At 51.9% G+C, this 12920-nt stretch overlaps 1 protein-coding gene across 1 annotated transcript; it reads left to right on the plus strand.

The window, feature by feature from the left end:
* The first annotated feature begins 3472 nt into the window (after positions 1-3472).
* OPTC (opticin) lies at positions 3473-11610 on the plus strand. The gene is made up of 6 exons (XM_060178622.1): positions 3473-4542; positions 5519-5627; positions 7506-7664; positions 8288-8490; positions 9969-10064; positions 10925-11610. Exons 1-6 carry the CDS (start codon positions 4312-4314, stop codon positions 11093-11095), a joined length of 969 nt encoding a protein of 322 aa, XP_060034605.1. The 5' UTR covers positions 3473-4311; the 3' UTR covers positions 11096-11610.
* The last annotated feature ends 1310 nt before the right edge of the window (positions 11611-12920 follow it).

Here is a 12920-nt window from a genome sequence, read left to right on the forward strand (position 1 = left end):
TTCCTCCCTGCTTGTCAAAAGGGCAGTGCTGGGTCAGCTGGCCAGACTTCTGTCTCCACCACCTGCCACCTCCGTTCAGTTACAGCTGCTTGCACTTCTCCTAATGAGAGATTCGGATTAGAAGGGCCCTGCGGGAGCCAAGCATCACGGGTGAGCAGGTTCCCACACAGATCACAATCCCCAGACAACCCCTGAGAGCCACGGAAACCGCGGTGGTGGGTGAATTTGAGATGGTGGAGTAATCAGAAGTGCGCATGCGCGTTAGGAGGCTGGCTGGCCCGCTATAAGAGCTGGCGGAGGGGAGGGTGAGCAGAGCTCTCGCAGGGCAGAAGGCACTGAGCAGAGACAGCAGGGTGCTGTGGCTAAATGTCACCGTCACTGTGGGGGAGGGACGAGTGGGAGTACCAGGGGGATAAATGAACAGTCGCTTCTGCTCTCCTCTCCCCACAGGGAATAAACGGGGGGAGTGGAGATGCTGTAGGGGCAGAATCCAGGTTGCGGAGAGAAATCGGGGAACAGCGAGCAGCAGTGGAATGTGCCATCTGCTTCCTGGGCGTCCTTGCTTCCCCGAAGCTGTCTCTCTAGCCAGCCAATCAGCAGGGCTCCTTTCGATGTGTCCTCCCAACTGGAGGCTGAGGGATGGGTCCATAGGAACATGCCCCAGGGACCAGGGTCCTGGGCTGAGGGATGTCCCCTCTGGGCCTCAGTTTCCCCTTCTGTACAACAAAAAGCTTGCTCTAGATGACTGCTAGGGGTCATGCAGAGGGGACTCAGTGTCTTGTCAGTGGGTGGAGGATAGATGGAGCAGGGGCATCACTGAAGAGTCAGAACTAGAAGAATTGAGGGCACCACCTCTGAGTCAAGAACTTGTCCAGCTGCAACCCAAGGCAATGAAGGAATAAGGGTCCCTCCTTACATGTTTCAGGGGTGGGTCACAGCCCCCAGGCATCCACATTGGTGTCAAGGAGCAGATCTGGAGAACTTCCTACCCCCTCCTCCTCTTCATCAGAGAACTGGAAGTTGGCTTTCAAATTCTGCCACAGTTCCAAATCACCTTTTCTGTGTGTTGATTTATTTTTCAGAAAGAGACAGAAAGGCACAGAGAAAATGAAAGAGGCTATGGCACTGAAGATTCCTTCAGTGCAGTGGGGTAGGGGTGAGGGTGGGGCTCAAACCTGGACATGGCAAAGCAACGCACTATCCAGATGCACTATTTTGTCAGGCCTCACCTTTTTCCCTATTTCCCAGACACCCATGGCCTTTTTCCAGTGCTGTGTTACGGTTCTAAGTGGTGGGGAGGGAGTGCTGCTTGAATTACTTCACCTCTGCCTCTCTTAATCTTTGGATTATGAAGCCAAAGCATCAACACTCTCTGGAGAAAAATACCCCCCTCCCCATCTAACATGTTCTCTGAGAGTGAGCATCTGAGTGGAGGGGGGCTGCCTCACCCCTCGTAAAGGTGACTCTGAGAAGAGAGAAGGGCAGGCAAGAAGAAAGAAGAGAGGAGGTCGGGAAGGCTGGGAGTGGAAGAAGGGGAGAAAAGGGAAAGAATTCCCTCACAGTAAGGAGAGCTACCCCTTACCCCCATTCCCACCTCCAACCCCTGAGAAAGAGGAGTATAGACAATGGGACACAAGGCAGAGGTCTGATTGGCCCACGCCTGGCCTGCCTTGGCCACACCAGTGACCCTACCTCACAGCTCCTAACCTGCCACAGCCCCTACTTCTGCCAGCTCCCTTCAGAGCCCAAGGGGTTTCCAGCATTCATGGTAAGTTTTAGGGTTTGAGGTGCTGGGCTTGGTATGCATATGAAGGGACCCTGTGGACCCTGGGCTGGGCCTGAGCCTGAGAATGAAGAAAAGCTCAGAACTCAGTACAGAGGCTGGCTGGGGGGGCAGGGGAGTGGGCAGAAGTGATGGTGAATTTTGGGGATTCTTCTGAAAGATTAAGATCAGGGACTGGTGAAATAGCTCACCTGGATAGTGCACCTGATTTGCCATTCATGTGACCTGTGAGTTTGAATCTGACTCCCCACTGCACTGGGGGAAGCTTGTAGTCTCTTTCCTACTCAGTAGCTGTCTCTCTCTTTCTCTTTCTACCTGAAAAAGTCCTTCCAGAGTGGTGAAGCCCTAATGATGACAAATAATTTTTTTTAAATTAAGATTATATAATTTGGTTTGGAGTGAGGTATTGGTGGTAAGATGAAGAGACATTTCTTTGCTAATGCTTTATGTTGCTAACTTAGCTGCAGTTAAGAAGGGAGAACTTACTAGAAACATTTAGAGCTGGCTTTGGGAGAACTACATTCTCAGACACACACACACACACACACACACACACACACACACACACACACACACACACACACACTTCCACAGCCATACACAAAGATCTTTTCTTCCTGCATCCACTAAAGAGCTGCCTTCCAAAGTCAGCCTTATCAGCAAACATTCATTTTCATTCTGTGATGTTGTTCCCTAACAATCTGAGGTCTTTTCAGCTGGTGGGATTATCAAACATCAGACAGATTAGTAGGAGGCATAAAACTAATTTGGGACCTGCTGGTGGTGCACCCATGCTGTAGAGCACACATGTTATCATGTAGAAGGACCTTGGTTCAAGTCCTCGGTCCCCACCTGTGGGGAAAGAAGTTTCATGAGTGTTCAGACAGTGCTGCAGGTGTCTGTCTTTCTCTGTCCCTCTCTTTCACCCTCTATTTTAAAAAAAAGTAAAAAAGGGTGCTGGGCAGTGGTACACCTGGTTAAGCACACATACTACCAAGCGCAATGACCCAGGTTCAAGCCCCCACTCCCCACCTGCTAGGTGTCTGCTTCATGAGCAGTGATGCAGATCTGCAAGTATCTGTCTTTCTCTCCCTCTCTCTATCTCCCTGTCCTCTCTTAATTCCTCTCTGTCCTATCTAATTTAAAAAAATAGAAAAGAAAAAAAAAGTGGCTTCCAGGAGTGGTGGATTCGTAGTGCTGGCACCCAGCCTTAGCGACAACCCTGGAGGCAAATAAATAATAGTAAAAAAAAAAAAAACAACTAAAAAGTTGGGGCCAGGAGGTGGTGCATCTGCTTAAGCACAAATAGTACAGTGTGCAAGGACCAGGGTTCAAACCCCCAGATTCCCCCTGCAGGAGGAAAGCTTCACAAGTGGTGAAGCAGGGCTGTAGGTGTTTCTTTAGCTCTTTCTCTGCCCTCTCTCTCAATTTCCCCCTGTCTTATCGAATTAAGTAAAGTTTAAAAATAAATAGATAAATTTTAAAAAGTAAAGAAAAAATGGTCACTGACAAAGTGATGGAACCCTGTAGGCACTGAGCTCCTGGTGGCAAATAAATCAATATATAATGACACAAATTTAATAGTAAACATTCATGAGTTTGAGAAGACACCTGGGTCTGAAGCATGTATCCTGAGGGGAGGAAGGGGAGAGAGGTCTGGGCTTCCTGGAGGAGGGGGCTCACCTGCCGAGAAGAGGGAGGCTCACAGGATGAAGAGCTGATGCTCTGTGACTGAAGACCACTTCCACTGACTGATTCTTCAGAGAGAAAGGCTGTTTCGGGCAGTTACTTAATTCCAGGCTACACCTCAGCTTGCATCTTTCTGGGAAGTTAAGGACATGCTAAGAGTTTCCACTAATGTGCCTACAGACCCCACCTCCGAATCAGTGGGAAACAATTCATATGACCATATGACACATTATGGGGAGGCTTGTTCTGAACATCTGGGTGGGAGGCTGGCCTATCTTTCACACTGTCACACAGGCACTGTATCCCTCCTGGTCAGTGCCCTCCCCTCCAGGTGCCCCCAGAGCCCAGGGTGGTGGAGTGGACACGAAAGGGGAGCACTGGACTGAGGAGGGGAAGCCCCAGCCCCCTAAATGGACTAGGTGTTCCTGGAATGAGGGGTGCTTGACTCACTTCTCTCTCCTTGGAGGCAGACCCAGAGCCTGGAACCAAAGGAACACCCCCCCCCCACCACCAATGCTTAGTGAGCAGATGCATGCATGAAGAAATAATCTGGAAGAACACAAGGTTCCTTGACGTCATTCCAGAACTAGATTGGTGACCGGTAGTTGTGCCCTGGTTGTGTGTAGAGAAACTTAAGGGGGGCAACCTCCTGTCCCCTCAGGCACACCCCAGCCTCCAGAGCCTACCACTGTAAGGAAGGCCCTAAGCTGGGTGGTGACTAGCACAAAAGTAGGGGATGAGAATTCTCCCTTTCTGGATGGAAGCTTTTCTCCTTGCTCCAGGACCACCTCTGAAGTGGTCCCACCCCCTCTCTTCCCTGCTGCCATCCCCAGGCCTTCATGAGGTTCCCCGCTCTCCTAAGCCTGCTAGCACTGGTGGTGCAGGAAGCAGGTGCACCTTCCCCCCAGAAGCTGGAGAGGAAGAGGAGGGAAGAACAGGGCTTCTGGAAAGGCAGCTCCTACCTGCTTCTGCACATGGGGGACTACATCCTCAGCCTGGACAGCTATGAGGAGAACATGGACCTGAGCAGCTCCGAAGAGCTCCCAGAATATGAGGACAGAGAATCCAAGGTGAGGGGTACACTACAAGCTGGGGACTGCCTGCCAGAAAGTGGGGAGGAGGGTGGCAGAGAACAAATGCCCCCTCCCAGCCCCGTAATGTAGGTGTGCCCTTCCTCTTTCTCTTGGTGGTAGAAAGCCTTCTCCTCTATAGGGATTTGTAAAATGAGATTAAGAAAAAGACAATGAAACTACTTTCTTTGACCATTTGTGGCAAATGGGGAGGTGCCTCTTTTAGAAGCTATACACCCCACATGTTCCCCTCTTTCATGTAAAGCCGTGAGTCTCATCTCCTGGGCCGGGAGTTGGTTACCAGAGATGTCCTCATCTCCAGAGGAATGAAATGCGACAACCCTTTCTCTGTGTGTGACTACCTTCAGCCTGAAGTGCTTTCTCAGCCCTTCCTGGCCCTCCAGGGGCTGAGCTGTGTGAGTCTCTTTGGGGCGGAGCAGAGGACTCTAGCTCTGTCTCTGGCTTGGCCCCCCCAGGCTGCTCCACTGGGCCTTGGTCTCCTCATCCTCACTGTGAAGGTAGAGGACCTCACAGTGAGGGTCCCCTGATCAATCACTTCTGCTGCTGACCCACCCTGCCTTCCTCCTCTTCCTCCTCTTCTCCCCCTCCTCCTTCTCTTTAATTTTTTTAGAATTCTATTTATTTTATTTATTCATCCATTTTGGATAGAGACAGAAAGAAACTGTGGGTGGGGGGGTAGAGGGAGAGAGAAAGTGAGCCACCTGCAACCCTGCTTCACCATTGATGAAGCAAGGTTGGATCTCCCCTGCAAGTGGAATCCCGGGGCTTGAACCTGGGTTCCTGCACATCAGAACATGTGTGCTTTATGAGAGGCACCAGCTCTAGGCCTCCCCTTCCTCATTTCTTCACACAGACCCTTCACAAGTGTGTAGTTGATCACAGAATTCCCAGAGTCCAAAGTGTGATTCATCTGGGCCACAGTTGGCCTGCTGTGTGCTATGTGCTTTGTCTCCAGGTTAAAGTCACCAGCCTGGCCCCCACCTCCAGGGTGACTTCCACCTGGGGTACTGAGGCTTCCAGGACACCCTCCCCAAACCCCACTGGGACCAGGCCCACTGAGACCCGTAAGTTTATAGTCACATGTCACAATCTACAAAGGTCATAGGTCACATAACTATGACCCAGCCCAGGAGTCACAAAGTAGAGGGTAGAGGGGAAGAAGGTAGAGGGCTGGGGTCTGCCTTCAGTCACAGGGAAAGAAGAATAAGAGCAGGAAAAAAAGACTGGAAGGTGGCACACCAGGCAGCGAAAACACGTTACCAAGGACCCAGGTTCCAACTCCAGTCCCCACCTGCCAAAGGAAAGCTTCACAAGTGGTAAAGCAGGTCTGCAGGTCTCTCTCTCTCTCTCTCTCTCTCTCTCTCTCTCTCTCCCTCTCTTTCTCTCTCTCCCCCCCACCACCTCTCTATTTCTCTATTTTTCTAAGAAATAAAGGAAGAGAGAGAGAGAAAGAGAAAAAAAAAAGAAAGAAAGAAAGCCAAGGGGTCCTGTAACCAGTAATTTATTATGCACAAGGGCCTGGGTTTGAGCCCTCACCACCCCCAACCCCACCCCCACTTGCAGTGTGTAGGGGGGGAGCAGGTGTCTGTCTTTCTCTCTCCCCCTTCTCCCTTTCTCTTATCTAGTTCTCCCTGTGTCTATCAAAATTAAAATAAAATAAAATACAGCACACAGCAGGGCAGCTGGCTACCCCAGCAGGCCCCTGTGCAGTGCACACAGATGGGACAGGAAGCTGAGGAGCCAGCACTGCACCCTGCCAGCACAGCCGCCCCCCTGATTAGCAGCGTCACTGGGGGGAGCAAACTGAGCAGTAATTAGATTAGAGACAATTAAAAGTCTGTCAAGAAGAATAAATTTGTGGTTGTCTCTTGGCATCAGGGCAGATGAAACAGTCACACTGCTCTCAGCCACCATGTCCCTGGGGGCAGCCCCCCCTCTCCTGGTGCCCCCACAGCCTGGGAAGCTGAGGGTGTGGGCAGGGCCAGAGGGAATGGAGAAGAGTGGGAGTCCCCCACTGCAGATCCTGTCCTCTTGGGCACCTCACCTGCACTGGGTCTAGGGACCAAGCCAACAGAGGGGGAAATGCTGGGTGGAGGAGTCAGCGACCTCTCCAGCTCAGGGCTCAGCTGGATCTGCCACTGTGGCCTTGGGAGAAGGACCTTCTTGTTGCCACTCCTGGAACTTGGAACTGTCATTGCTAACATTTCATTTCATTTCATTTCATTTCATTTCATTTCATTTCATTTCATTTCATTTCATTTCATTTCATTCATTCATTCATTTTGTTTTTCTGCCATGGTTTTCTCTGGGATTTTGTGTCTACAAGATTCCATCATTCCCAATGAGAATATCTCTCTCTCTCTCTCCCCAGAGGAGGAAGAGACTGAGAGGAGAGACACTCCAGCTCCTGTTTACTACTCATGAAGCATCTTCTTTGCAATGGTATTTCTGTGCAGGAGCCAGAGGCCTGAACCCAGGTCCTTGCACATGGTAAAGTGTGCACTATACTGTGTGAACTATCTCCCAGCCTCAAGACTTCCTTTTAAGAGCCATGTGTGTATTGAAATGAGAGAGCATTGGGCAGGTGTTCTGTGGTCATGCACCAGACCTGAGTCTCCAGATTTCATTTCTGGTACCGCCATCCACCAGACCCGAGCTTTGCTCTCTCTCTTCCCCATGACAAAGAATGCCTAAATTTTTTTTATTAAAATGAAAAATATTTGAGGCATCACTCCAACATGATTCCCACAAAAACCTGCAAAACCTCACAGGATGAGGGCTTGAGGGGAGCACTAATGGGCTTAGAGTGGAACAAGCGAGGCTGTACTGGCTTGTAGAAGTCAAGGCAGGGCAACCTGGGAGGGTGCTGACAGCTTGAAGGTCACTGGTCCAGACTGAGGGAGTAACACAGGGTCTCCCTTTGTTCTTTGTCCCTGCATCAGGCCTGCCCACGTGCCTGGTGTGTGTGTGCCTGGCGTCCACTGTGTACTGTGATGACGCCGAGCTGGACAGTGTCCCCCCACTGCCCCAGACCACCACCTACCTGTATGCCCGCTTCAATCGCATCAGTCACATCCGGGTCGAAGACTTCACAGGGCTGAGTAGATGAAGCCTGGGCAGCAGAGGGGGGCAGTGGGAGAGGGGAGAGTGGGTTACATGCACACCCACCAGGTCACCCCCAACCCCGCCACTAGCTTGTCCATGTTAGCATTCAGCCTTTCCAGCTGCCCAACAGAGAGAGCCCCAAGTCTCTTCAAAGCCCTTTCATGAATATCTTACACAGTAGCTGGGGATCTGGGGTGTGGGAGGTAGGAGGTAGAATCAAGCCTGGATTTTCAGGATGTCCCAGCTGCCGTGTTTCTGTGCCTGCCTGACCTGTGGGCCTAACTTTGGGTCCCAAGTTCAAATGGAGACTCTCCTGCAAATCCCCTCCCCCCAGCCTGTCTGGGTCTCAGGGTCCTTCTGTGCAGAGTAGCAGGTGCAGGTGGAATGGATCCCCGACTCCTATTGGGACTCACCCTGCACCCCACCACCCAGGAGCAAATTCCAAGAAAAGATTACAGAATCCAAGAAGTTTCCCAGGGCATCCCTTCCCTGTGATTTCTTCTGGCTTACACTGACTGTGGGCACTGAGCTGGGCCCCCATGCCCTGTCCCAGAAGGGAGGGGAGCCGGTGCAGGCAGGAGGACAGTATGTCTGTTCCTGCATTCTGCCTGCCCCACAGCCAAACTGAAGAGGCTTGACCTCTCAAGCAACTCCATCTCCTCTATCGATGATGATGCCCTCTGCCAGCTACATGCTCTGCAGGACCTGATCCTCCCAGAGAACCAGCTGGCAGCTTTGCCCATACTACCCAGTGGCATTCGGGTCCTAGACGTCCGCATGAACCAGCTCCAGAGCTCGGGGATACAGGCTGGTGCCTTCCAGGTGAGTCTAGGCCTTCTATGCACCACCCCCACCTGCCACCCTGAAGACAGACACACACACACTCTCTCTCTCTCTCTCTCTCTCTCTCTTTCTCTCTCTCTCTCTCACCCTCATACCCTTGCTCCAACTCCAAAATCAAACACCACTTGCTTTCACCCTTTCCCATGTGTTCTATTTTTAAATAGTTTGATTTTTTAATGAGAGGGGTACAGAGAGATACACGCAGAGACACCAGAGCCCTACCCAGCTTTGGCTTATGGTGTTGCTGGGGATAGAACCTGGGACATTGGAGCCTCAGGCATGAAAGTCTTTTGCAGAACCACTATGCTGCCTCCTTAGTCTGTTCCATTAAAGGGCCTACTATTTGGGGGTGGGAAAAAAAGGCTGACTGTCTCAGCAAGAGCGTAGTACATGCTACCCAAGAACCCCCAGCAAAGGGGCACAAGTCTGGGGCTCTTTTCTGTGCAGCTGCTCTTCCCCCTCCCCCCTTGCACACAGCCCTGCTCCCCTGGAGCTGGGGCTTTGCCTAGCTGGCTGTCACCCAGCCTCAGTCCTAAAGGTCTGCTTGTTGCTGAACCCACCCACTGACCTAGTAGCCTCTTTCTCAACCACATTCTCAGTCTGTGTCCTGGCAGGCAGTCTCCAGGACAGAGGCTTCTGTGGCTTTGGGGGTCACATGCAGCAAGGCTAGGAAGAACGTGGGGGCAGCTCCGCAGCAGGAAAGAGTGACACCCATCCCTGTCATCCTTGATGCCCACCCCATGTGTGTCGGTGGCCATCCTGGGGGCAGGACATTTCCTGCACAGGCTCTGTAGCTGCTCCAGGACCAACCTCTGGGGAAACACCTTCTGCTTAGCAGAGATGTGGCAGCTGGCTGGGGTGTCCTCTTGTCCTCCCTGAAACTTGGTCCCTGTCCCTCTCCCCCCACTTCCCCGCTGTCCTTCTGCATGCAGTGGGCTTTGGTGTCTGTGATCTCTGGGGAGTCCCCCCAACTCCTGTGCAGCATCCAGCATAGAGCCTGATGGTGCTGAGACTCCAGAGCTGGGTGAAGAATGGGGTAATGGATAAAAAGAAGGAGCCATCCTGTGCTGCTCCAGGATCTTCCAAGGCTAGACAAGTGATCAGACAAGCAAGGGACAGATTGATGAGAGCAAACTCAAGGCACCTTGCCAATGACATGGTAGAGATCAGAAATTCTGAAGTAACTGGCCACATAGTCCTTCAGTCCACCTCCAAGTCCCATCCTGGGGACCCTGGGGAGGATCAGTTAAGTAAGCTGTGGAACAGGCACAGCTCTGTCTCCTCCACTGAACAGAGCCGTCCTCAGGAGCGATGCCCTGCTCTCCTGATCCAATGTCCTCAGACTGCAGCACCCTCCTGTCACATGACCACTCTCACTGAGGCCTTTGTGCCCCCAATGGTCCCTCACACTGTCTGTGTCTCCTCCTCCCCCCTCGCCCTCCCCCTCCCTCCCCCAGGAGCTGGAAGAGCTGCAGTTTCTTTACCTGGCTGACAACCTGCTGGAGTCCATCCCGGGGCCCCTGCCCCTCAGCCTGCGTGTGCTATATCTACAGGTGCACTGAGCCCTCCCTCCCCAAGGCCAGGGCAGGTGGAGGCCCCAGGAGGTGGGGAGGGGGCTTGCTCAGAGCATTCAGACTTGGCTGTGGGGGGCTTGCCAGCCATGCACAGCTTCCCCTCCAGAGGGTCACCTCCCTCCTCTTGAAACCCTCCCTCTCCCTCCACCTTTTTTCTTTTCCAGTGGAATGGGGCCTTGTCACACAGTTTCATCACCCTATGCCCTACCTAGCTTCATCCAGTAAACAGATGGGGGTGCAGAGCAAGGGGAACAGAGCTTCTTCTGATACCATAGGACTTACTGTGTGGTGCTGGGGTTTGAACCTGGCTCGTGTACATAGCTATGCATAGGCCCCACCAGTGAATTCTCTCTCTCTCTCTCTCTCTCTCTCTCTCTCTCTCTCTCTCCACAGTCTTTTTTTTAATTCCTTTTATTTGATAGGACAGAGAAAAATTCAGAGGAGAAGAGGAGATAGGGATAGACAGAGACACACCTGCAGCACTACTTCACCACTTGTGAAGCTTCCCCCCTGCAGGAGGGGACTGGAGGCTTGAATCTGGGTTTGGTGATATGTGTGTTCAACCAGGTGCACCACCACCAGGCCCCTCTTTCTCCACATTCATTTGTTCCTCATCCTTCCCCTGCCCTGTCTCATTTCTTCCTTCCAGTCTTCACCCTTTCATACCCATCTTGCTGGGCCCTCTCTTTCCTCATGTGCTGTACCTTTGAGCTCTGGTGCCTCAGTTTCTCCAGTGCCCCTGGTAGTACAGCTGGTGGGGGCAGCTGTTTGATCCTCATGCCTGAGTCCACAGATGAGCCTTCCAAGGGGCTCTGCAGCTGTGGATGTGTCCACTGCAGAACAACAGGATCAAGGCTGTGCATGCAGATGCCTTCTGCCACCCGGAGGAACATAGGCACACCCGCCAGCAGCTGGAAGACATCCGGCTTGACGGCAACCCTGTCCACCTGGGCCTCTACCCAGATGCCTACTTCTGCCTCCCGCGTCTCCCCACAGGCCGCTTCTCTTAGCTCATCCCATCCTCAGTTCCAGGTCCTGGAGCACCACCAGGGTTCAGGCTTCTTAGACCAGAGGGCCAGGCTTCTTAATGGAGGCATCAAGCAGCCTCACAGTCCAGTTGCAGAAGTCACCACCGCCCCCCCAAAAGCCTGCAACCAAATCTGCATTTCTCCATCTTCTTTCTCTCCTTAACACTGTATGGCTCCCAGCTCAGAGAATAGCAATGTCTGCAGCAAAGCTCTTTCCCATCTCTCCTACCCACACAGAATGCCAGGAAAGTCATGTGAAAGGAAAGAGAGGAGGAGGAGGAGGGAGAGAAGAAGAAGGAGGAGGAGGGAGAGGGAGAAGAAGGAGGAGGAGGAAGGGGGAGAAATGGGGGAGGAGTGTGTACCAGAGTCAGCACTTACTACTAAGCTTGTAGAAACTGGTTATTAAATTTTCCTGAATTTTGCAAGCCCATTGTTAAGCACAGCCATTACAAAAAACTCAATTATACAAATGCACAATTAAATATATTACGCTGGAAACAAATGGAATAAATGCTCTCAGAGTCATCACTTCTTGAGTGGTCTGCTACATTCTCTGTTAACCATGCACCTGCACATCTTCACACCCATGCTGTCTGTGGGGTGGAAACTCCATAAAAGTCTGCTTGTCCCATGCCAGCACTAGCTCAATGACGTCATGATGGGAGTTTGAAGCTGACCATGGAGAATGCTGATACCAGGGGAACTGGTTGGTGCTACATGGTGGCATTTGCTCTTTATAGCACTGTTATTAAATGTTTCCCAGCCCACCTCTGAAGACCACCAGGAGCCATTCAGACCATTCAGCCTGTTCTCCTGCACAGGACACCCCACTGCAGGATGTGTTTTCTATGGTACTTTTTTTTTCCTCCAGGGTTATTGCTGGGCTCGGTGCCTGCACCATGAATCCACCGCTCCTGGAGGCCATTTTTCCCCCCTTTTGTTGCCCTTATTGTAGCTTCCTTGTAGTTATTATTATTGCCCTTGTTGACGCAATTTGTTGTTGGATAGGACAGAGAGAAATGGAGAGAGGAGGGGAAGACAGAGAAAGGGAGAGAAAGATAGACACCTGCAGACCTGCTTCACCGCCTGTGAAGTGACCCCCTGCAGGTGGGGAGTCGGGGGCTCAAACCGGGATCCTTCCGCTGCGGGTCCTTGCGCTTTGCGCCACGTGTGCTTAACTCACTGCGCCACCGCCGGACCCCCTCTATGGTACTTTAAAATTTTTTTTTTAATTTATTTTAAAAAGGAAACATTAACAAAACCATAGGATAAGAGGGATACAATTCCACACAATTCCCATCCCCTCCCCTGATAGGGAGAAACTGAGAGTGAAGGGAGAGAGAGAGAGAGAGAGAGAGACCTGTAGCACAGCTTTTGCCACTCGTGAAGCTCCCCCCCCCCCCTGCAGGTGGGGAGCAAGGTCCCAAACCTGGGTCCTAGACCATGTTAATGTTAATGTTAATGTGTGCACTTAATCTGGTGCACCACTGCAACCCCTCTATAGAACTTTCTTGTTCTTTGTAGACTAGAACTTCCTGTTAGAGAGACGGAGGAGTGACTTGAGCCTCCACCTGGAGGCCCTCCTTGTTCCTCTATTCCTGGCCCTCTGGCCCTCCGAAGAGATGCCATCTCTCCCACTATCTGTTCCAATGACAACCACCAGAGGGCAGCCCTGGTCAAAAAGGAATGAGTAAATAACTAGCCATTACTCACCCGCAACAGTGCTGGCTCTGAAGAGGGACCAGTGGTGCAGGGACAGGGGAGAGACGCAAAAGGACAGCTCTGATCCAGGCGCCTTGCTCCTTGA

This window comes from Erinaceus europaeus, chromosome 19 (genome assembly GCF_950295315.1).
Source record: "Erinaceus europaeus chromosome 19, mEriEur2.1, whole genome shotgun sequence".
Taxonomy (NCBI): domain Eukaryota; kingdom Metazoa; phylum Chordata; class Mammalia; order Eulipotyphla; family Erinaceidae; genus Erinaceus; species Erinaceus europaeus.

Coding starts and splice junctions, on each gene's coding strand:
- OPTC (XM_060178622.1), top strand. CDS start 4,312: ATGAGGTTCCCCGCTCTCCTAAGCCTGCTAGCACTGGTGGTGCAGGAA. Junction 5,628..7,505: donor GACCAGGCCCACTGAGACCC/GTAAGTTTATAG, acceptor TCCCTGCATCAG/GCCTGCCCACGTGCCTGGTG. Junction 7,665..8,287: donor CGAAGACTTCACAGGGCTGA/GTAGATGAAGCC, acceptor CCTGCCCCACAG/CCAAACTGAAGAGGCTTGAC.